This window comes from Misgurnus anguillicaudatus, chromosome 19 (assembly GCF_027580225.2).
Source record: "Misgurnus anguillicaudatus chromosome 19, ASM2758022v2, whole genome shotgun sequence".
Taxonomy (NCBI): domain Eukaryota; kingdom Metazoa; phylum Chordata; class Actinopteri; order Cypriniformes; family Cobitidae; genus Misgurnus; species Misgurnus anguillicaudatus.
In genome coordinates, this window is record NC_073355.2 from 50446649 (window position 1) to 50472347 (window position 25699).

Genomic DNA, 25699 nt, shown 5'->3' on the forward strand with positions numbered 1-25699 from the left:
GGTTTGGGTTTGGGGAAGGAAATAGAATATTCCGTTTGTACAACCGAAAAACATGGAAACCAGAGTGTGTGCCATATTTGTACTTTTTAAAATCCAAAATGTGAATGTATTTTTTTGTTTGAGGGTGCCAAAATTGTTGCTGCATACCCCTATGGCACTGGGTAGTTGCGCCCCTGGGGGTGGTTGAAAGGTGAAACTCTTTCCACACTGAAAAACTCTACTTTTCATGATAAGGATGACATTTGCATTGAATTGCCCAATTTATCATAATGAACAGAATGTGAAAATGTTTACATGCATAAAACAGCATGCTTGCAGATTAACAGCCAAAAGTCGTCTGAATGTGAAACTACAAATAAATAGTAAAAGTTATTCAATATTTTTTGTTCAACATTTATATATTATTTTTATTTTCATGCTTAAAAAGGACCCAAAAGTACCCGGATCACTGATTAGCTTCGTTGGATTTATTACAAAATGTTTTAAAACTACTCATTAAATTTAAAAAAAAACTTTTGTACAACATGAAGTAAACACAAGAAAAAAATCTAGTTACAATACAAAGGCAGTGGTTCAGTGTTAACATACTATAGAACATAAATGTGACCAGTCGTGGAGAGTAGGGACACAAGTCGGATCTGGGGCATTTTGATTTATTCACAGTGCAGTTTCTAAGCTTTCTAACGATGTGTAACACATGGAAATCTGATAATATTTGGCGAAGTTGTGGCCATTTGAATAAAGGAACTCAGGAAAACTCAAACTGAGAAAATACAAAAAGAAAAGTTAACACTTCCCTGCCGGGAGAGACAATATGGCTCATTTACATCTCATTTAGCTAAGCCATACCCCCTGTAAAGCCGTTTTGAGATACAGATGTTCTAGCATCATATGTAGTATTTTATGACAGAAGTCCGGATGACAACATGCAAAAATAAACCTTTGTGTAGATCACAAGTCGAATCCAGTCTGTTTCAGATGTGTGAATTATCCAATGACCATTTTGTCCACAAATCCATATAATCCTTGAAATATAGATATATAGTCTATTGTTTACATCAGATTTCGCATGAATGTCTAGTAATAGAATATAATATACAATCTGAGGATTACATCGTAACATGTAAGGGTATATTAGATTACACTCCGGTAATTTACGTTCTGTTAAACACATAAACCCGCCTTCAAAGTTTGTATTTAAAATAGGGAGGTAGTATAATAGGTAATCCAAACTGTGCCATCGTAAATGTGACGTCCTTTAGGAATGTATCCAATCGCTCGCTCATTCCTCCATCAGCCAATGACTTCATGGAAAATATTGATAGACAAAACATGTAGCCAGTTATATAACGAATTCAACAATCTCTGTGTGACTTTTTTTCATGCTGCGCTGCAAGAACAGACAGATAGATGGTCATCCGATGGTCATCCGACTGCCATTTTTGGCTTTTGTGCACATGTAGACTTTTAGTAAAGATCCTCCAGACAGTTTTATTAATAAGACCTCAGCTGATTTCTAAACTTTGTTGCCATATCCACACTGTTGACACATGAATGGTTTCTATCGAGTGTGGATTCTCATGTGTTTGTTAAGGTTAGCTTTTGTTTTTAAACTCTTTTTACACTCATGGCATGTGAACGGTTTCTCTTCAGTGTGAGTGCTCAAATGTGCATTAAGGTTTGGTTTTGTCCTGAAACTCTTTCCACACTGACGACACACGTATGGTTTCTCTTCTGTGTGAATTATCACGTGTCTTCTAAGGTCACGATTCATTTTAAAACTCTTTCCACACTGTTGACATGTGAACGGTTTCTCTCCTCTGTGAACAATCATGTGTGATCTAAGAGTGCCTTCACTTGTAAAACTCTTTTCACACTGAGAGCATATGTAAGGTTTCTCTCCAGTGTGTCTTCTCATGTGAGTCTCAAGTCCACGTTTATCTATGAAACTCTTTTCACACTGAAGACATGCGTGAGGTTTCTTTTCACTGTGAATCATCATGTGTCTCTTAAGGTGAAACTCCAAACTGAAACACTTTCCACACTCAATACATGTGTTAGGTTTCTCTCCTGTGTGAATTTTCATGTGTGCTATAAGGTTACTCTTACTTCTGAAACATTTTTCACACTCATGGCATGTGAACGGACTCTCTCCAGTGTGAATTCTTGCATGTATCTTAAGGTTAGTTTTAACTCTGAAACTCTTTCCACACAGATGACAAGTGTAAGGTTTCTCTCCAGTGTGAGTCCTCATGTGTATCTTAAGTTTACCTGCAGTTATAAAACTCTTTTCACAGTGATGGCACGGATGTGGTTTGTCTCCATTGTGAACCCTCATGTGTGCTTTAATGTCAGATTTTGTTCTGAAACTCTTTCCACACAAATGACAAGTGTAAGGTTTCTCTCCAGTGTGAATTCTCATGTGTATCTTAAGTTGACCTGTATATGGAAAACTCTTGTTACAATGATGGCATTTAAATGGTTTCTCTCCAGTGTGAGACCTCATGTGTATCTTAAGTTCAGCTGTATATGGAAAACTCTTGTTACAATGATGGCATGCGTGTGGCTTTTCCCCCTTGTGAGTTTTCATGTGCTGGGTTAGGCCTGTTTGAAAGGTGAAACTCTTTCCACACTGTTGACACTTGAAAGGTTTCTCTCCAGTGTGAATCCTCATGTGTGTGTTAAGGTGATCTCTTCTTCTGAAACTCTTTCCACACTGTTGACATGTGAAAGGTTTCTCCTCACTGTGAGTCCTCTTGTGATCTGCAGGGCGTTCATCTTCTCTGAAACTATTTTCACACTTTATGTCTTCTGTCTTCAGAGTTTCTTTCTGTGAAACATTATGGTTTATTTTAACAATCTGATGTTTCTCATCCACTTCAGCTTGACTCTCCTCTTTCACTTCCATCAAATCTAAAATGAAGACAGTAAATAGTTCATATTGATAAATCAGAGTAACAATTTTTTTTTAGATTGACATGTATCCATTATTTTTGTTGTCAATTTCTGCTCTTGTAATTTAACCCTTGTGCTGAGTTCAAAACCCTATAACACTTGTAGTGTTTCCAATATCACCAAATATTGGATTCTATCATTTTGTAGCATGTTTTGTTTGCGTTAGTTTGTATTTCTTTTTTTAACTAACTAATCATAGGCCCAATTAATATGAGTTTATGCACCTCAATGTTTTTAGTGAAAATAGCATTATCTGTGAAGTGTTGCAAAATTCCAGAAATTTTCAAGGCTGGAAACTTACCATGGGAATTGACAGTGATATATGAGAATTAATGGGAATATACTGGGAATAAGATTTTTTGCAGAGATGCCTAACAGGAACGTAAATGTACTTAAAAACTCTTACAGCATAACTGTTTTAAAACAACAAGATTTAATGGAATTTTAGATTAATTTATACTCTGCACATTCTTCAGTCACATAGCACATTGCTTACTGAAGGGCCGTTGAGGCCACACCACCTGCATGTACTTGACTTCTTCCATAACATGCACAGATAATTTCTTGAATCCTGCACACAAAATAATGTCAAAATGTCTTACCACCTCAAGACCAGATATTGTTCTCTTGTCAAATTCCACCAAACAAGTGGATCTGCTGGAGCTTATAGTCCCTTGTGAAGACAGACTGGAAGAGGCCTTTAAGAGGAAGCTCACCAAGTATGAGGGACAGGCAATTGAGTGTCAATGCGCCGGAGGGAGAGCCAATAGAGGTAGGATGCATGGGCTTTGTAGCCCGATACCTGTAAAGAGCCTTCAGTCTGTTGTAGTAAGGATGGAGAAAAGCCATCCGCAACACCACTGAAGCAGCGGAGAAATCCTCAAGATGTCTATGGCTCAAGAAAGGGGATCCATGGGGTCAATGTAGCTAGATTTGCCAACTGGACACAAGTTGGTGTCTGATCAGCCATGTGTCCAGTGGCATTAGATGATGTATTTGCACAACTTTAACCTGATTCCATCAGTGACGACCAGGAAAGAACGTTTGACAACCAAGAAAAGCGTGCTGACTACCGGAGAGCCGGTGACAGCTCAGAGAGACGACAATCGGGGCAGAACAGTCTGGCAACAAAATCTGTGTCTTCTGTGAGCGAAACTCCCACAATAAGCTATGATGAACCTAAAGAAAAAATACCCCCAGGGGTGTTTGAGAGGGGGGAGGATGAGCACCCCAACTGGACGGATACAAAGGTATTACAAAAAGGCAACAGACGAATGACTATGAGCAAGCAGTATGAGCAAACGAGCGAGGCCTAAAGATCCAACAAGGGAGTATGAAGTGTCTGGTGGGGACAGGACCAACACAACACACAGGTGTACAACCTGGTAAGATGCAGGAGGAGCCGAGCCCAAATACACCCCACAGTGCCCGGAACCTCCAAGTCTTGCAAATGAATCCCTCTAGCATTAAGTCTGAAAGGAGGCAGATCATTCTCTGGATTTCAAAAGCCCTTTCTGTCCACACACATTTTTTTTAGCTCCCTTACCCATATCTGGACATCTGCCTTGGCTCTGGAGTGAGTCAACCTTTTGGCCTGGCAGGTTACATCATTTTCCCAGGCACAGAAGGCCACTACTCGTCTATGAAGTACCAATCTCGACTCTGGAAACCTTAGAGACGAAAGTCAGCAGCCACCTCAGAAGATGGCTGGGGCTTCCAAAAAGTCTAAGTAGAATCGCACTTTACGGATACTGCAACAAATTGCAACTGTCGTTCAAGTCCTTGGAAGAGGAGTTCAAGGTAACACAAGCTAGGGAAGTGTTGCCATAGAGAGACTCAAGTGATTCAAAGGTGGCAATGGCTGGGATTGAAGTGAGGACTGGTCGGAAGTGCAGAGATGGGTAGACTACCCAAAATCTATACTCAAGAAAAATTACAAACACTTGTAAAACAATTTACTCAAGTAAGGATAAAAATCTAATTATCTACTTGAGTTACAGTTAAAAGAGTAGTTTCATCATCTAATACAAGTAGTTAGTTACTAGTTACTTCCGATCTGATAGAGAAGAAGCATAAAAACAATGAATTTCAGACTACTTGGAGGGCATTCACAAACCTCTTCATCGTCGTATTTCGGTATATGGGTAAATGACTCATTATAGTACGAATGAAGACTTTCTCGCCCGCCCCTACCGCCTGTAGGAAGAATACCCCACTTGCAAGTTCGCTGTATCCGACACGCCATCCTTCAGTCTCACAAAGTCTCAGATATCGTGAGAAGCAGGATCACTTTACGGCAAACAACACAGAGGCAGGTGAACCAAACACATCTAGCGATTGTTGTAAATGGCAGAGCCAGGGAAGAAGCAGCGAAAACCCTTGACAGAAGATTCCAAGAAAAGAAAAAAAGCTTCAGACCTTAAAGCAACACTATGTAGTTTTTTTTACCTTTAAATAATGTCTCTAAAATTATTTCAATGATAGAACAACTTTTAACTGGACAAATTGTACTGTTGCTGCAACCTGAGCAGCCTCCTAGCTGCTACAAGCACACTCTGAAAGTGGCGGTGGAGGGTAGAGCACACAGCCCCGCCCCTCCTCTGCCTGCAAAAGAGTGTCTGATACCAGGCACTGTTGCGCTTTTCAAGCACATGGGGGAGGTGTAAGTCATTTTTACATGGAAACTACATAGTGTTGCTTTAAGGTAAAAGTCGCTGTAATCTTTTCTGACATTGTCCGCAATGATTACTGACATGGAGCATTTGGACGGGACTAAAATCACTGAGAAGCTCTGATAAAAATTGCTTTACCCCACCTCCCTATGTAAAACTAATCCCGTCCAAATAGTACTTTTGTCGACCGCATTTCAGAGGTGTAAAAAGTACTCAAAAATGTTACTCAAGTGAAAGTACAAGTACTGAGTCTAAATTTTACTCAATTAAAAGTAAAAGTATCTGTCCAGAATCATATTTGAGTAAAAGTAAAAAGTACAACATTAAAACTGTACTTGACTATTAAAAAAGTAAAAGTATCAGGAAGAATGAAAACTAGAGATTCGTGTTTAAGCTTTTAATCTCTAAAAACATGAAGTGAATGAAACACATAAAAGGTTTTATCCTGCTTTACAACTGTTTGTGTTTAATTGCATTCATACATACCACAGGTTTATTGAATGCTTTATTCTGATTGGCTGAGAAATGTTCCATGGGTGTTGATTATTTTTTAATAACCACACACCTAACCTTTAAAATGTCTTAAAAATAGGCACCAGAGCAATGTTTGTGGTAACCGTGGTATAAGCGGAATAAATGACTCCGGTCCCTTTGAATTATCTGATTGTTGTTACAACTCCGCTTTGCGTTGTGCCGCATTACCACCTAGGGTGTGCATTATTTTCTTATAATTCAGCTGCCCGTCGTCAATTATTCCTTACTTATCAAACTAAGACTACCTAATTTCAGTATGCAACATGCTACTCAAAGTGGTAAAACCTTGAAATTAACTTAACCAGAAGCTAATTTTCAAAATTCAAGCTCTATCAAGCCTCTCACAGGCAGCCAATGTGTATTAAACCTGGTTCACACTGTCAGTCCAAATCCGATTTTGGTGCATATCTGATAGGAATCCAATCACATTTAGAATGTGTGAACGGCCAAAAAAACACATGAAATCCATTTTTCTTATCCGTTTCAGGCTACATCCAGTGGTAATGTCATACTGTTCCGTCACGTAAACACGTCAGACGTCGAGGCAGCGTGACGTCATTGCCATACAAACAGTGCAAATAATCCGTAAAACATCAGAATGCTACAGGACACACAGATCAGATCTGAACAGTTCTGATACACAATATGGACAGTGAATCTGTCAAATTGGATATGCAGCAAAATCAGATTTGGAGTGACAGCCAGAACAAGGTCTTAGTCTTGATAGAAAGGCAGGGAACGTGTCACACGGGAACACGCTTCATGTGTTGACGGTTTCAAAGAAGCAAAAAAATCTTCATTATCAGATAAACTGTTGGCCAATTCCTTAGAATGGTCCAAAGGATCCAGAATGAAATACATTTAAATTTATCTGACCATCAGCACAATTCAATTGTTTTGGTAAGAGCAAGGGAAAATAGAATGAATTGATCTCTAAAAAAGTACTTTTTGACTGTAAATAAAATTGTAAGGAGTAAAAAGTAAATTTTCTTAAAAAATGTAACTAAGTAAAAGTATTGATTTTTAATTGTACTCAAGTAAAGTAAAAATTACCAAAAATAACTTAACTCTTTCACCGTCAGCGTTTTAAAAAAAAAGTTGCCAGCCAGCGTTTTTCATGATTTTCACAAAAGTTTAATGCCTTCCAGAAAATGTTCTTCTTCAAATATATAAACATACAATATACCAAATGAAAGAACAGACCCTTTGCTTTCAAACAAAAAACCGTTTCATCCTACCTTGAGTAGTTCTTTTGTAATCAGCTTTTGAATATGGGTAGATTTCTGCAAAAACACCACATTTTGAGCAAAAAGCAGAGATAATTCCATTTTTGTGACGGACTTTCATAGAGATCCCATTCAGAGCGATCTTTAAAACAGACACGGACACGCAGCAGCTTGCCATAGGGCAATACTTCCGGTTTTAAAAAGTTGCAGATAATAGTGGATAATAGCGGTATTGCGGAAAGACGGAAATACTCGTCGTTGGCGGGGAAGCGTTTTCTCTTGATTGACGAGATATCTCGTTAATGGCGGGGAAAGAGTTAAGTACAGTCAGTAATCAAGTAAAATTACTCAAGTACTATACACTAGAGATGTGCCGGATACTCGGCTGAAACGAGTATCCGGTACGGATAAAGCACTTCTGCCGAGTACGAGTATTATACGAGTAATACGAGTCAATATCTGTGCTCGGATTAAATGAAAATCATCATTGGGTAGCTGATTGTGTCAGCGTTCTGTGATAGGCTAGTAGTAACAGCGTCCCTCCCCTACACACATACAGATGTATTGTGTTGCTGTGTCCCGCTCTGCTCATTCACAGCTCTCTGTCTCTCTCCCTCAGTCACTCAGGTTCGCGGTTCTTTTACATTAACGTTTAGGGTTTCTTTAGCTTTTTACTTCGGGTTGTAACGTTAATACGTACTAACCAGCAGAGTTCTGGTAAACATGGGTTCGTTCAGACATGAATGCGACTCGCATTGCGTCTTTGCTTGTCAGAGAATTTTTTTTTCTTTTTTAAACCTTCAGCTGTCTCTAACCAGTAACTAGACACTGAGTGGCTGGCACGTTTTTGCTGTATTTCATAAAAAAATAAAGGTATTAAGCTAGTGTTATAAATATTACAAAATATTACTCTTTCTCGTCAGTTTTTTCTCATCTCTCTGGTCAGCTGGCTCTAACCACTTTTTTTTTACTTCACACACTTAGTGTCTGACACTTTTTTTGCTGTATTTCATAAAAAAATAAAGGTAGTAAGTTAAAGTTAGTGTTATAAATATTACAAATTAATTAAGCTACACACACTCTCGCTTTCTCTTCCTCTCTCTGCCAGTCATCTGAGTTTTTTTTCTTTTAGTTTTAACCATCAGCTGGCTCTAACCAGTTTTTTTTTACTTTACGCACTGAGTGTCTGACACTTTTTGCTTTTTGCTGTATTTCATAAAATATAAAGGTAGTAGTGGTATAAATAATAAATAATATTACAAATTAAGCTACAAACAAACACTCTCTCTCTCCCTCATATGATCAGTGATACAGAAATATAACAATTTCTGATCAACCCATATATTAATTGCATGCTTAAAATAACATACAGGTTAAACCCCCGCCCATTTCAAGACAAACTCCGCCTACTTCTGGGTTAGGCCACACCCACTCCAGGTACAGATACAGATAATTCATATGGTTAACAGATACAGATACAGATAATGCTCTACTCGCTCATCCCTACTTTACACCTCTGCTGCATGCGCATACGTTACATTTTAAGGTAAGTTTGAAACTACGATTGCATGTCTTGTGTTTTTAACTGAATGGTGTATGCGGTCAACACCATGTTTGGAGAAGAAATGGCACTGCCCACCACTCCAAGAACACCATACCAACAGTTAAGTTTGGGGGTGGAAGCATCATGGTTTGGGGCTGCTTTTCAGCAAGTGGTACTGCGCATACATCAGATTATTGAAGGCAGGATGAATGGAGAAAAATACTGTGACATTCTGGATAAAAATCTGCTGCCATCTACATGAAAGCTGAAAATGACAAGAGAGTGCACATTTCATCAAGACACTGATCCAAAACACAAGGCCAAGGAAACAATGAAGTGGTTTCAAAAGCACTATTCGGACATAATTAGTTTTCCAAATGACGTTTGAGTTTTAACGTGTCCCTCACAACGTCTCTGATTTTATGTACCGGTTCGGACAGGATTAAAATTCTCAGGCGTTGCAGAAGATCACGTGCTCTGGATAGACGTGTTTGTATTGTTTGATATTTTGGTTTAAATGTAAAATTATTACATAACATATAATTTATTAATTTAATTTTAACAAATCAAAATAAAATATACAAATCCTACTAAAGTAGCCTACGTGTTTTATATAACTGGCTGCTTATAATAAACCCAAAGAAATGAAGAAATAATGATTAATAACAATTTATTATCTTTATTAATTAACATTACCATTCCGGAGTGAAACAAAATAAGGTTGAGTTTCCCTTATACTGATATTACAGTGTTTAGTCTTAAGAGTGTGCAATATTCAGCTCGTCTTGATTTAATTACTTTATTTTGCCGGATAGAAAAAAAACATCCATATTTGAATGAATGGGACTCAGTAAGAACAATATATGCATGTTAGTAAGACCTTACGGCAGATCATGTTGGCCAAAACATGAAAAGAACCGCATTTTCAAAAGATATTTTCAAAACCTATCTTTTCGAAACTTCTCCTATAGCGTTTGTCTGATTTGCATGTCCTTTGGTATGTAGCATCTAGAGACACCCCAGACAAAAAGTTATCAAAAGCTTTTTGATAGACCAATGCATTCTCATATAAAGGGACCACATATTCGGCGGTGAGCGCGCCAAAATGGACGTGAGGCCATATTTTCGAAAAACTTATGTGTATTGACATGAAACTTGGTATATGTCATTATAGTCATGAACTGAGGGTGCATGCAACGTTTCGTCACAGCGCCACCTAGTGGTCATGAGATTCGAAAAATGCCTATTTTCGCTAATAACTACTGCAAACTTAAGTCTAAAATCATGAATGTGGTCTTGTTAGATAAGGCATGCAGAGTCAAACGATACCAAACGGTTTTCAGTCTGCCATTTTGTGTGTCGGCTATTTTGAATTTTCTTGTTAAGTTCAGTATTTCACAAATGCAATGGCGTATCGCTACGATATGTGGTATGGTTCATCAGTGACATGTTCTGAGCACGCCAATAAATCTTTAGGCTGGCGCCACCTAGTGGTCAGGAAATGTAAAGAAATTATTTAAAATCTTTATAGCATTTGATTTAAATGCCACACTGACGTAAGACATCACTTTATTGATTCCTTGCTGAGCCCGACGGTACCAAAAATGTTAGAGTCAAACCTACTTCCTGTCGGCCATATTGAATTATATTGCACACCTACGTTTTCAAACTCCTCCTAGAGTGCTTGTTTGATTGGCTTGATTTTCGGTACGCATCATCTAGAGACACTCCAGAAAAAAAGTTATCAAAAGCTTTTTGATAGACCTGTCTGTTGTCGTCTAACGCATCAACGAATATGATGGCGAGCACGCAAAATGTATTTGAGTCTGTATCTTCGCAAAACTTTTGCATATTGATATGAGACTTGGTATACGTCATAACAAAGATGACATGAAAGTGCATGCACAGTTTTGTCACAGCGCCACCTAGTGATCACGAGATATGAAAAACGCCTATTTTGCTTATAACTACTGCAAAGTTGAGTGTAAAATTATGAGAGTAGTCTTGTTGGATCAAGCGATACTAAATGGTTTCCGGTAGGCCATTTTGGGTGTCGGTCATTTGGATTTTTTTCTTTAAGTTCAAGTATTTCATAAACTCAATTGCGTATTGTTATGAAACTTGGTATGGTTCATCAGCAACATGTTCGGAGAGGACTTGTAAACTTTTTGGCACCCCCTAGTGGTCAAGACATTTGAGACTATATCTCTGCATCTCTTTAGTGTGTTCCTGAGGTTGAGCCTTTTATAACACATATAATAAACTGTAGTTTAATAACGGCCATCGTTCCAGCAGAATTAAAAATGGCTGCAGTGACCCCGATTCTCAAAAAACCAGGCCTCGACCATCTAAACATGAACAACTACAGGCCAATCTTAAATTTACCCTTCTTAAACAAAATTCTGGAAAAAGTTGTGGCTTCACAGTTAAGATCTTATTTAAGTGAAAATGGCCTTTTTGAACCTTTTCAGTCAGGTTTTCGCATTTCACATAGCACAGAAACAGCCCTTCTTCGTGTGACTAATGATATTCTTATGTCCATGGATTCAGGGTTAGTAAATATTCTTATTCTTCTCGATCTAAGCTCTGCTTTTTATACGGTCTGTCATGAAATACTTATCACCCGCCTTTTTAATATCGGTATCACTGGTTCAGCTCTTTCCTGGCTCATTTCCTATATCAGCGACAGAAAATACTATATCACTCTACAAGGGCATAAATCTGCCATTGCTCCAGTCTCACAGGGTGTTCCTCAAGGATCAGTTTTAGGTCCACTTTTGTTTATCATTTATATCTCTCCACTTGGTGACATCATACGCATGCATGGACTCCAGTTTCATTGCTATGCTGATGACATCCAAATCCATCTTACCACCAGCTCTGATAGGCTGTCCTTGCCTGACTCACTCACAGCATGTATCAGGGACATAAAGCACTGGATGTCCTTGAATTTTCTCAAAATTAATAACAACAAAACTGAAATATTGGTGATTGGCACAACTACCTCGGTTAAAAGAATGGAACTGTCCATTGAAATTGATGGGGTTCATGCTGAGCCTTCTTCAACCGTCCGTGATCTTGGTGTCTTATTTGACTCCACTCTATCTTTTGCCTCTCATATTTCTTCAGTTGTTAAAAACTCATTTTTCATCTCCGCAACATTGCCCGTCTTCGACCTTCTCTCACTTTAGGTGACGCTGAAATTTTAACCCATGCATTGATCACATCACGTCTGGACTATTGCAATGCACTGTTTCTTGGTCTGCCTAAAAAACTCATAGCAAAGTTACAGTATGTTCAAAACTCTGCAGCAAGAGTTCTCACCTCCACCAGGCATTCTGTTCACATTACACCACTACTGCATGATCTTCACTGGCTACCTGTGGCGTCACGCATTCACTTTAAGATATTGCTTCTCACATTTAAGGCATTACATGGTCTTGCACCTCCATACCTGTCTGACCTTCTCTGCCCCTATTCTCCTGCCCGGCCCCTCAGATCATCTGAGCTTGGTCTTTTGTCCATTCCCCGGTTTCGTCTGTCCACCGTAGGTGGTAGGTCCTTTAGTGTTAATGCACCCAAACTATGGAATTCCCTACCCCTTTCACTTCGTACAATGCCAACTTTGTCTACCTTTAAGGCCCAACTTAAAATATATCTCTTCAGTAGTTATTATGGATAATGTTGTTGAATCTGATCTAATGTATTTGTATTGTGTATATGGTCTTATGTGTTGTATTGTATAGGTGGAGGTGTTAATGTACTGTATTATACTATGTGAAGTGGCCTTGAGCCATGGAAAGGTGTATATAAATAAAACAACAACTTCTTCTTCTTCTTCTTCTTCTTTATCGTATTTACACCAAATTTGGTGAGTGTCATCATAGTCATGACCTGAGTCACAATCTATTGTTTTGGCACAGTGCCACCTAGTGGTCTCAAGATATAAAAAATGTTGGGGTTTTTTTCTAAAACTAATGCAAACATAAATCTTAAATCATGACAGTCATTATGTATGATTCATTTTATGCCATATTCAGCTTGACCCCGGTATCACTGCTTGCAGCTATATTTACTAATAGTGTTTATTATGCTTTTGTGTTTCCTTATGAAAGAATCAATTAAAGTTCTACTTTCAATAAATCAGTCAAGACGTCATTTTTAAAATTTGTATTATCTTGCTGTCTGCTTATGACCAAACAAAATGTTTATTTGTGTTATATATGACATAGTTTATATGCATTTCCCAAAATTTCAACAAATTCCCATTAAATTTGTATTATATTCCAATTATGAATATTTTCAAAATTCCCCAGATTAAGTTCCAATAGAAAGTTTCTGGAAATATATTAATTAAATAAATTTCCACCCCTTTGCAAACCTATCTGTGAATAATTTGGCAATATTAAATATAGTGTTTATCACACTAGTCTTAATTAAAATTTTAATTAGGAAGTTTGTTTTAAACTGATTTTATTCTGTACAAAATGACACAGAGTCACACTTCTGGTGATTCCAGTCAAAAATGATCGGCCATTTAAAGTGAAGGTGGAAGATCACAAAACATAGAAAATTATTTTACAATTGTGACGTTCCCTATCAAATCTAAGTTGTTAAATGTACCTATTTAAGAACAAACCAAAATGAAAAACAACAAATTTTCTGTGAGCTCATGTAAATGATGCATGCATCTAATGCATTTACTGAACGTATGCACATGAATGACAATAGCCTATTTCATGTGCCTTGTTAATGGGCGCTTTGCATTTAAAACAGACAGTGCTTGTTTGGACATCTTTTGTGGCACAAAATGTGCATCTCTTCCTTTTCTCTCTTCTGTTTGAGACATTTGAAGACCCTGATTATAACTATTTTCTGTAGGCTGGTCATTTTTATCAGAAACATCACAAGTGCAACAAGTTGGTGGGAGGAACCCCAAAAGAGACAAAAACACTTTTTTTGAGAGAGAGACTGTTAGTCTTCGTAAAACAAAGTCAATAAATTTCAGTCTAGTGCAACAACATTAACTACTGTTTTTCTCTATAATGACGTGAACACAACATGAGGTTTAAGTGTAGTAGAGCATTGCATGGAGATCACAATCATTCAATCCACTGAAGATTGCTTTGAAACATCAGGTAAAGAGTTTTATCCAATCTAATTCTACTGAATCTATTATAGATGCTGAAAGTTATCATCTCATGGATTTTAGTTTATTTCCCCTCATGTTTCTCAATGTTTTTATGATTATTCCTCAACCATCAAGGATGAAGATTGAAAAATAGCCACCAACCTATTTGTTCCTCAGTATCTTCATCCTTTATTCTGCATGGTTGTGGATCTGTCATCTTCTCAATCTCCTCTTTCACCAGCATCAACATTATGTCATGAAGATTTCAGTTGTCACACATGGAGTGATTTCTCTGTATGTTTGTCTCCAGCATTTATTGGTGGATTGTTGTAGGAGGAGCTTCACTGAAGGTCTCAATCACTTTCACTCTATGGGTGTGAACTAGAAATGAAAAAAAGAGACACAATCTGTTTCTCATGTATCAATCACAATTTTATTTTATTTAAATCAGGGGATTAAGGTTTTGGGGACCCCCATTAACACCTATTCATTCTGGTTATGGACGTATAATTATTATTCTCTTGTCTTTATTATTATTCACAAATTTCTATTAACAGTGTTTTAATCCCTCCGTTCTTTGATCCAATGTCTCACTTCATCTAATTTGACTGAATTTTTATCAAATGCCTTCTTACAAAAAGAAATAGGGATGCACTGTAAGGAAAATTCTTGTCCGAAGCCAAATAAAATGAAAAACTCAGCCGAATGCAGAACAACCACATAATTTTAACATTTTTGATTTTCCTAATTATTTTGCCAGTTTTCTCACCAGGTTACATTTAAGAATGTCATTTTTACTATATTTTTTCACATTATTAAATTTTTTTTTACATTCCAGCAGTCATTATAGGGCCTTACACGAGGTCACTTCTCTGATCAGATAACTATAAATAGTTAAAACCGTCCAGTTGCATTCGGACACAAAAATGAGTCTTAGCTAAACGGATATTAATCCGATCCTTATTCCTGAACAAAATGCAAATAACCTATTCATTACTCTGCCTTAAAGAGGTCATAGTTTGTAAATCTGACTTTTTCCATGTTTAAGTGCTATAATTGGGTCCCCAGTGCTTCTATCAACCTAAAAAATGTGAAAAAGATCAACCAATATTTGTTTTGTTAGAATGTTCTGAATACAGTTCTAATTCAAATTTGTACCATTAACATTGCATTTTAAAAATGAAACAGCCATTAATATTTTATTTTTCTTGTCATGGAAAAAAAAGAAAAATGAACAGATGCAAAAGTACACAGACAGCAGAGTAGCTTCAATGTGTTTATTACAAAATGAAATATGATATAAAACACAACCATTCGTTTAAAAGTACAAAACTTTTGTACAACATGAAGTAAACACAAGAAAAAAATTTAGTTAAAGTACAAAGGCAGTGGTTCAGTGTTAAGATTATATAGAAAATATATAATAGTTATGAAACTTAACTTTAACATCAGTTAAAACGATAATAACAAATAACAGACTTCATATAAATAATAAAGAGAAATAAATTGAAAGACCAAAAAATGCCAGTTAGATATATCGAAAGAGAATTATAGGAGCCATAGTTACTAGCTTATATTTAAATGAACAAATTGAACAAAAAATGTTAAATAATTATGTTGTTGTATGATTAATTGTTTATTTCTTTGAGGGTGTGTCCTCTATAGGTGAGAGAAATGTTTAAAAGGTTATGCCACCCATGACAGGAGGAAGGTGCTGGTGCAAGATCATACAGTTATTTGACGATACACATGGAGAATGGCTGAAAGTGGCTTTGTGGTGTTTGTTTTATGCTAAAATGCATCTTTAATTTTGATACAATAAAGTTATCATTAGGAAACATCAACAAGCCTCTTTGCATTTTATGCATTCTGGGAAACTTGGCTGTCATAAGTCCACACAAGTCACCTTCTGATGCATCCTCAATAAAACGAACGGATCAAGAACACATCCTGAGATGTTATGTAAACTTGACTTGATGTGAACTTGGTATTGGAACAGTACTTCCGCTCCACAAGAACACAAGTACAGACAAGAACACATATTGAGAAACGGCCTGAATCTTTTTTGCCGTACGCCATTTTTGGCTTTTGTGTGCATGTAGACTTTTAGTAAGGATCCTCCAGACAGTTTTATTAATAAGACTTCAGCTGATTTCTAAACTTTGTTGCCATATCCACACTGTTGACACATGAATGGTTTCTATTGAGTGTGAAATCTTGCGTGTCTTTTAAGGTTAGCTTTTGTTTTGAAACTCTTTTTACACTCATGGCATGTGAACGGTTTCTCTTCAGTGTGAGTTCTCAAATGTACAGTAAGTTGAAATTTTGCCCTGAAACTCTTTTTACACTGTTGACACGCGTATGGTGTCTCTCCAGTGTGAGTTCTTAGGTGTCCATTAAGGTCACGTTTCATTGTAAAACTCTTTCCACACTGATGACAAGTGAACGGTTTTTCTCCAGTGTGACTTCTCATGTGTATCTTAAGAATATCTTTCCTTGTAAAACTCTTTTCACAGTGAAGACATTTGTAAGGTTTCTCTCCAGTGTGACTTCTCATGTGAATCTCAAGTTGACTTTTTTCTATGTAACTCTTTTCACACTGAAGACATGCGTAAGGTTTCTTTTCGCTGTGAATCATCATGTGTCTCTTAAGAAAAGACTTCAAACTGAAACTCTTTCCACAAACATGACAAGTGTGAGGCTTCTCTCCAGTGTGAATTTTTAGGTGTCTTTTAAGTATATTTTTCACTTTAAAACTCTTTCCACAGTGATGACAAGTGAACGGTCTCTCTTCAGTGTGAATACTAACATGTCTATTAAGGTCACGTTTCGTTTTAAAACCTTTTGCACAGTGATGACATGTGAATGGTTTTTCTGCATTGTGAACATTCATGTGTGCCTTAAGAGTGCGTTTGCTTAAAAAACTTTTTTCACACTGAGAGCATATGTAAGGTTTCTCTCCAGTGTGTCTTCTCATGTGAGCCTCAAGTCCACGTTTATCTACGAAACTCTTTTCACACTGAAGACATGCGTGAGGTTTCTCTCCAGTGTGAATTGTCATGTGTGCTGTTAGGGTACTCTTACTTCTGAAACTTTTTTTACACTCATGGCATGTGAACGGTTTCTCTCCAGTGTGAATGAATGTGTGAAACTTAAGGGTACTTTTATTTCTGAAACTGTTTCCGCACAGATGACAAGTGAATGGTTTCTCTCCGATGTGAACACTCACATGTATGTTAAGGTGATCTTTTCTTCTGAAACTCTTTCCACACTGTTGACATGTGAAAGGTTTCTGCTTACTGTGAGTCCTCTTGTGATCTGCAGGGCGTTCATCTTCTCTGAAACTATTTTCACACTTTATGTCTTCTGTCTTCAGAGTTTCTTTCTGTGAAACATTATGGTTTCTTTTCACATTCTGATGTTTCTCATCCACTTCATTCAGTTCAAGTAGATGATCCGTGTTTATTTCCATCATATCTAAAATGAAGACAGTAAATAGTTCATATTGATAAACCAGAGTGACAAAACACATTTGAGATGTCATGTATCCATGTTATTTTTAATGTGAAGTACATTATGTCACTTATATTTCTGCTCTTGTCGTTTATCTCTTGTGCTTTGTTCAAAACCCTATAACACTTCTGGTGTTTACAATATCACCAAACATTTGATTTTATGTTTTTGTCAACTTGTTTTCTTTCAGTTAGGACTGGTTTTGTATTTCTTTTTTGACGTAATTTATCATAAACCTAATTAATCTGAGCTTATGCACCTCAATATTTTAGTGAAAATAGCATTATCTATGAATAGTGCTGGCAATATTAAATAAAATATGACAAACATTTGCAGTGTTGATCACCATGGGCATTGTTAGGCCATTTTTAGGGGGCTTTGGCCACATTACTAAAACAAATATTAAGAAAATATTAATGTACGTTTGCAAATTGAACATAATGATTTTATTGTAGGCTGGAAGAAGGTGCATAGTATTAGTCTTTAACTCATCTTGTAAATATACTTATGCCGCAATAGTTAGCTTGTCCGGAACCGAGCAGATATTCAACCATTATACTGTATGACACTTGCATTACATGCGAGCGGCTCTTACACTAACAGGATTTTGTTTCTTTTTCCCCATCTCGTCCTCGAACTTGAAACAATTTGAAACAATGAAACAATTTTGAAATGGCTATATAAATAAAATAGAATTGAATTTTTCTGTGGAATGAATAATGTCTATGCTTATAGATTGGGCAATCTTTTTTTGTACTGTTTTACAACAAAACTTAACGCCTTATTTTTATTCTTGAGGTGATTTCTTTACTGTATAATGATGAGATTAACTGTGTTAGACTGGACTGCAGCCTTAAACTGAGACAATGTGATGCGCATAATGTGCGAGGCACAACGCTTCCTACCCAACAAAGGCACGCATGCACAGAGCTAAATGAGTTCATGATTGCGTCTTTTTGGTTTACGGACAAATAAACTTCTCAAAAAAGCAGTCTTTGTGAGTATCATAGAAAACTGTTAATTCTATTAACTGCATGTGAACATTTTATTGCATTCGGTCTTCCCTTATTAAAATTAACCATGGCTTTACTATGGTTTGGTGTTATATGAATTGTGTTTAATGCAAGTGGTACATTTGGGTTTATTATTATGACAACAGGATTCAATGTTAATCTGTGACAATAAATAAGTAAACTTAACCTAATGTTGGGAGACACCTCCTACCTTAGACATGTTGACCAATCACCCACGTGTGTGTGTATATATATATAAGGCCACAACCCTGGACTTAAATAGCATAAATAATAGCTGTAAAATGATAATGCTGAAAGTTCACTGCCAGGCGATATATTTTCTTCAAAAGAATTCCTCTTTAAAAGCCTACAACGAACGGTAGGTTTGGACAACAGCCCTCTATTTCCTGCTTTAATGACGTCAGCAAAACAGTTCGTTGACTAAACTCCGCCCACATGAATACGTCAGTCACCAGCTTTGGCTCAAACGGCTCTGCTAAGCTAAGCAGCTATCGAATCACAGCACACTAAACAAACTACACAATCAGAACTCGATACGTATTGCCTGTTTTGAGGACAGTGAAAACAGCACTATACAGATAAGTAAATTGTGTGAAAAATACCGCGTTTTTTTACACGTGAAACATGAACACATGTTATATTGCCCACTATAAACAAAATCAAAGCTTCAAAATCACAGACAGAATGGGAGCTTTAAAAAAAAAACAATCAGTATATCATTATCACAATGCTTTGTGCATATCTAGAAATGCACCCCCATGATGCTGTATCGTTGATATAGATCCTCATAGAAATACATCATGTATTTCATTTTATTTTGAGGAATCTGTAAATAGATCTTCATTCTTACCAGTTATGCAATGATTTTTCTTTTTATTCTTTCGTATTTTAATTGGATTGTAAATTGGCTTCTGAATTATGTTTTTCCTACCTGGTTAATAAATTGTTACATTTGCATTTATTCTGCCTTACTCTGAATTATTGACAACAAGTAAATTGATGTATTCTTTGTTACCGCAAATCTATGACCAGGATTAAGTAGCCGTATTGTCTGCCATTTTGTTTTTAGTTATTTGGTCTGACGAACCACTTACTCTTTATCAATAGAGTAAAGTTTGGCGCATCGTCTGTCATTTTGTTATATTATTTTGGTCTGACAAACCACTTAATTTTAACTACAGGGTTAAGCATCGATGCACCGGCTGCCTTTAATTATTTGGTCTGACGAACTAGTTAACTCTACTTACCAGAGTTAAACATTGCTGTATTGACTGTCATTAATTATAAGGTCTGACGAACTTCTTAACTTTTGATTAGTTGTATGGTCGAGTTTGTGATCGTGAACCTGCAGCAGCTGATGCAAGGATTCTAAGCGACAGTTGAGATCCACTTGAACGAGTCAATATAATGATGAGTTAAATAGAATGATCAAACGTTTATCCAAATTCCACAATTACATCAATTTTGATTCATATTACAATATGTCTTTATCTTCTTGGAGTCAGATGAAGCTACCTAAGTTGCGTAACGTTAAAACGTCATTGATAAGCGCCAGAAAAGACCGAACGCTTGACGATCCTTCTGCCATGCTGTTTGGATTCCGACGTTGGGCCAAACAGATGGATATATATTTTATTTTTCCCTTACAGAAGCTGCCACTGAAAAGGCCCGGTCGCCTCTGTTTTTAAGCCTGCATCTCGGAATATCAAGGAGTAACTGATTAGAAGACCTTAATGATTTTTCTGGGTTGTAGACATTCAAAAGATCGGATAAGTAAGGAGGCGTCATCCCGTGCAAAAATCAATCCAAATTTAAAAACACCTTTAAAAATAACTTCATTCTTGATAAATGAACGAATGTGTGACCCAAGGTTACCAAGTGCCTCAACACAGGCACTCAAGTCCCCCTGACGACCAAACACAACTTCTGTCTTGTTTTTATTAAATAGATTTCACATTAATGTCTGGTAATAGTATATAATATACAATCTGAGGACTATTTTCTTCGTAACATGTAAGGGTATATTAGATTACACTCCGGTAATTTACGTTCTGTTAAACACATAAACCCGCCTTCAAAGTTTGTATTTAAAATAGGGAGGTAGTATAACAGATAATCCAAATAGCGCCGTCGAAAATGTGACGTCCTTTAGGGATGTAACCAATCGCTCACTTGTTCCTCCATCAACTAATGACTTCATGGAAAATATTGATAGACAAAACATGTAGCCAAATATATAACGAATTCAACGATCTCTGTGTGACTTTTTCTTGAAGAGCTATCACGGTACTTTGATGTCATCCGACTGCGGCGCCGCATAAAGTCGAGCAAGCCAATGACGCGGCTGACGTACGACACGGCTGACTGTTATCTGTTGTGCCCCAGCTTTTTTTTCTGCGCCCAAGCTTCGTTTACACTCTGGAGAGACACACGCTGTAAGTTTTAAAAAAAAGAACTTAGCAAACATATCTGAGGAACAGGTCAGCCGCGTCACTACAGTCACGTGACTTCACACGGTTCACAACAGAACCGAAAGAGAAGACCATGCTGAATAAAGTCGTAATTCTTGCTATTTTTGGATCAAAATGTATTTTCGATGCTTCAACACTTTCTAACTGGCCCACTGATGTCACATGGACTACTTTGATGATGTTTTATTACCTTTCTGGACATGGAAACCGTACATAGAGTTTCAATGGAGGAGACAGAAAGCTCTCGGACTAAATCTAACATTAAAACATCTGAAACTGTGTTCCGAAGATGAACGGAGGTCTTCTGAGTTTAGGACGACATGAGGGTAAGTCATTAATGACATTATTTTCATTTTTGGGTGAACTATCCCCATTAAGGAGCCACGCTGTTCCCTTTGGGGGCAGGGGCAAAACACCCGCTTATACAGTATGTAAATATACAGACAATGACGGCCCCCGCTGCACGCTAGAATCTCCGGAAAAAGAAGCCGATTTCAACCGCAAAACGTAAGCTTTTAAATATACAAAAACTGCTATTTCAAACATGGAGAGGCTTCTTCGTGATCTCAACTAACAGATTGTGCAATAAAACAAAAATCACAAATTTTGAAAAAAAAAACTTTCTCATTATCTCGAAAGTTGTGCTGCTGACTTGTGTCTGGTTTCCGTGACGGGTCACATATAGACCTAACCTTACACTGTATTCCAATTATTTATTTATTTTATTTATTTCATTATACTCCATTGGGGGCCCCTAAAATGAAAATCACCCCTGTTGATCACACTAGTCTACTTTAATTTTTAACTAGAAAGTTTGTTTAAATTGCTTTTATTCTGTACTTTATGGCATTATCAAATCTGAGTCGTTAAACCAAAATGTGAGGAAAATTTTTAAATCAGAACTATAATTCAGAACAATATTTTGGTGAACATGGTATTCAGATTCAAAGATGTTTTGCAAGTATACATGCTTTATTTATAGGGTGAATTAGCCTTTTTGAGACTTGCTTAAAAGAACTAAATGGAAAACCTTATTGAAAATAAAAAAAAATTCTAGGTTTCCTAGGTTTTAGTTTATTTTCCCCTCATGTTTCTAAATGCCAAATTTAATTTTTTATGATTATTCCTCAACCCTCAAAGATAAAGAATGATAAATAGACACCAACCTATTTGTTCCTCAGTATCTTCATCCTTTATTCTGCATGGTTGTGGATCTGTCATCTTCTCAAGTTCCTCTTTCACCAGCATCAACATTATGTCATGAAGATTTCAGTTGTCACACATGGAGTGATTTCTCTGTGTGTTTGACTCCAACATTTATTGGTGGATTGTTGTAGGAGGAGCTTCACTGAAGGTCTCAATCACTTTCACTCTATGGGTGTGAACTAGAAATGAAAGAATGTAAGGCATTAAAACATTTAATGTTGATAAAACATTCACCATATGTTTCAGACTTTTTTAATGTTTCACTTCTGTAGTTTTATTTAAATTTAGTTTTATTAATTGGTTAATTTCTAACGTTGACCCTCGTGTATGCAAGACATGTATGCAAGGTAAAACAAATGTTAAAAATGACATCTTGACTGATTTAACTGCAAGTAGAACTTTATTTTTTCCTTTAGTGTGTATCACAAAATCATTATAAGCATTATTATAGTTATTATAATAGTGCCCGCTTACATTTAGATATCTGATTTACTGGCTAGTTACTGCATAAACACATTTTAGTATTAGCTGGTTAAACTATAATACCATAAATATATTTATATTTATCATCAAAACTTACTTGACTTGATGTAGTCCTTGGGGTCAAATGCATGTGTGGCTTCTGTAGTAGTCAAGGCCTAAAAAATGGAGGGGAATCAAACCCCTTAATGATATATGGAGGATTTTTTTTAATTTCAGGGTGATTGAGAGTGTATTGGTGTAATGACGGATCATGGATGGATGAATGTGTGAATATCTGTATTATAGGCAACTATATCCACCTTTAGTATATAGACAGAATTTTACTGAATTATTTGTGTTTGAACTTAATTTATACAAAGCCCTTCTTCAACCCCCGCACTATTGGGAATCAAGCCGTCTTTGGAATTCTCTTCCAGACAACCTAAGGGCTCCTCAAGCCATGGATTCTTTTAAGAAAGGTTTCTTTTTATCTTTTCTCTCATGTTTTTAACTTTTGTTTATAATCATGCTTTTAAATTTGTTTATACTCTGTAGCACTTTGGGATTGTTTTTAACTATGAAAAGTGCTTTACAAATAAAAATGTATTATTATTATTATAAAATATATAAAGTAGTAAGTTAAAATGACTTGCACTCGCAATTTGATTATAACTTAAAAGACAGCTAAAAATGATTTACAGTGTGGATAATACAAATCTACACGATGAATGAATGGACTAAATAAACTAAAAAGACATCGCTACTCATTAAAAAAAGGGAAGGAGACTGCCAGAAACTCTGAGTTTACTAAATAAAACCTGCTTACGACCAGGTTAACTTAGGTTCACAAGTTACCCCAGAAACAGACTCTGATTATAAAAGTTACGTCTCCTTCTTGACTTACCCCGCTGTCTCAGGTTTAACCTACCTCCCATTCTGAAACAGAAAACCTTGAGTTTCCTTCATTTCAGGGTTAACATACTAAGAGTTTTCACTTAACCACCTTTCTGAAACAGGCCCCATGACAGTGTTTAGATTAATCCAGCAGGACCAGGTTTTCATTATTTTAGGCCATTTAAGTTGTTTTACAGACAAATTTTACAAAAACAACTATGTTTAATTTTAGACAAAACAATGACAATGATGTACTTAAACTTATGTCAATACAGGTTGTTTTCAGTTAAGACAACTCAAATATGGATTTCAGCCAGGGACTAGACTTAAACCCTGTCTGGAAAATCACCCATAAGTGTTCATTTGTAGCAGAGATATTAATATTAAAAAATATTAATCTGACTCAAAAAAAAAATGTATGATAGAGCCAAAGTCAAAAAGCCTTAGTTTGTACCCCGCTCTCCCATAACGTTACTAAATATAAAAGGTAAATAAGAACTAAAGAGAGAAGTGATAAATACAGATGCAGTTCTGAGGTAATTTAAAGTTGTCTGAATAGCGCACATGTTCCGTTTTAAGTCCTCGATCTCCACAGTACACTGGTTCACATGGGTAAAAACATTGAATAATATTGTTATTAAACGTGCTGGACATTACCTCAAAGTACACAACTGTATGAGTCAGGAGATGTTTATGACGCTGTCCGGACAATGAATCCCTGCTCCAGAGACAACAGTGAGTCCGGGTCAGATTTTCAACTTCTTCTCACTGCTAACGGTTAGCGTATTAAGAAATCCGTCTTCTGCTGACGAAACAATAAAATAATCGAAGAAGCTTTAATTATTTCAGTGCACACCGAAGCATTTCCACGTGGCTGAAGACATCAGGCTCGAAACACACTGACCGCGTCCGAAAGCTCTATGATCCTTGCTTCTTCTTCTTCTTCCTTTTAATGGCGGGTAGCACCAACTTTAAGGTGCATTATCGCCACCTGCTGTATTGGAATATGGACCAGAGTTTCAGCCTTACATTATGTAAAAAATAAATAAATAAAATAAAAAAATAAAAACTAAATTCTCCCAATCAGCCCTGTTGTTTTAGGATAAAGAAATAAACTTTCTACTCCATTATGTATTATGTTTTTAAGACTTAATTCCACCACTCCGATCTTCCTAAGTTCATTCCTCATTATTTCTCGTTCATTATTATATTTTTGATATACACAAATAACATGTTCAACTGTTTCCTCTAGTCCACAATGATCACATTTTCCTGTTGGATGTTAATTTATTAATTTTAAGGTTTTGTTCAACATAGTATGTCCCAGTCTTAATCTTGTTAAAATAGTTTCCTCTTTTGTGCCTCTTTTAGTTATCCTCACTACTGTTACTTCTTGCTGTATTTTATAAAGTTGACGTCCTGTTTTTCCTGTATCCCACTCTTGTTGCCATTCCCTAATAGTTTAGGCTTTAATTATTGCTTTCCCTTCAGATTTACTAAGTGAGATATTAATGATATCCTCAGCTTCCAAAGCCTGTTTTGCTAATATATCAACCTTTTCTTTACCCTCTATCCCCTTATGAGCTGGTATCCACATAAACGTTTTCCTGATGTTCCTATGATTGAATCTATACAGATTTTCATATATCTCATTTAGTAAATCCTGTCTGCTAGATGTGAATGATTTCAATGACTGTAATAATACTGAACATGAATCTGAACAAAGTATAACCTTTTCCACTTGATTATCTTCTATCCACTGTAATGCTGTTGCTATTGCCATCATTTCTACAGTATATACCGATAAATGATCTGATGTTCTCCTATTAATAAAAATGTTCAAAGAGGGAATACTAAAAGCAAAACCTGTTCTCCCGGTATTAGGATCTTTAGATCCATCAGTATACACTGGGGTATATTCTTGGTACCTCTATGATCCTTTCTGAGGAAGCATTTCTTTTAGTGTCTATGGCTGAATCCCAAACCGCCTACTTCCATACTATATAGTATGTAAAAAGCGCTACTTTGCATACTATATAGTATGGAAGTAGGCGGTTT

The 25699-nt window shown here is 36.5% G+C and overlaps 3 protein-coding genes across 7 annotated transcripts in view; 1 reads left to right on the forward strand and 2 right to left on the reverse strand.

Moving 5' to 3' along the window:
- Positions 1 to 25699, forward strand: part of LOC129422537 (uncharacterized) — a 681876-nt gene that overhangs the window by 563886 nt on the left and 92291 nt on the right. The window lies entirely within an intron of this gene.
- On the reverse strand, positions 453 to 24599 carry LOC129422503 (uncharacterized). Of its 2 annotated transcripts, XM_073856554.1 has the most exons (4): positions 24299 to 24599; positions 22866 to 22923; positions 14224 to 14442; positions 453 to 2913 (listed from the first exon to the last, which is right to left on the reverse strand). In XM_073856554.1, exons 3-4 carry the CDS (start codon positions 14309 to 14311, stop codon positions 1562 to 1564), a joined length of 1440 nt encoding a protein of 479 aa, XP_073712655.1. In that variant the 5' UTR covers positions 14312 to 14442; positions 22866 to 22923; positions 24299 to 24599; the 3' UTR covers positions 453 to 1561. The 2 variants fall into 2 exon arrangements, with proteins under 2 accessions (XP_073712655.1, XP_073712656.1); XM_073856555.1 differs by lacking the exons at positions 22866 to 22923; positions 24299 to 24599 and adding an exon at positions 22246 to 22341.
- LOC129422851 (uncharacterized) overlaps positions 15325 to 25699 on the reverse strand; it is a 469570-nt gene continuing 459195 nt past the window's right edge. For 2 of the 3 annotated variants that reach the window (XM_073856538.1, XM_073856537.1), the window contains exon 2: positions 15325 to 17538. In XM_073856538.1, coding sequence (XP_073712639.1) covers positions 16262 to 17538 — 1277 coding nt within the window. In that variant the 3' untranslated portion in view covers positions 15325 to 16261. Of the gene's footprint in view, positions 17539 to 22245; positions 22465 to 22865; positions 23003 to 25699 lie in introns of those variants that run through there. The other variant, XM_073856536.1, reaches the window with a different exon arrangement.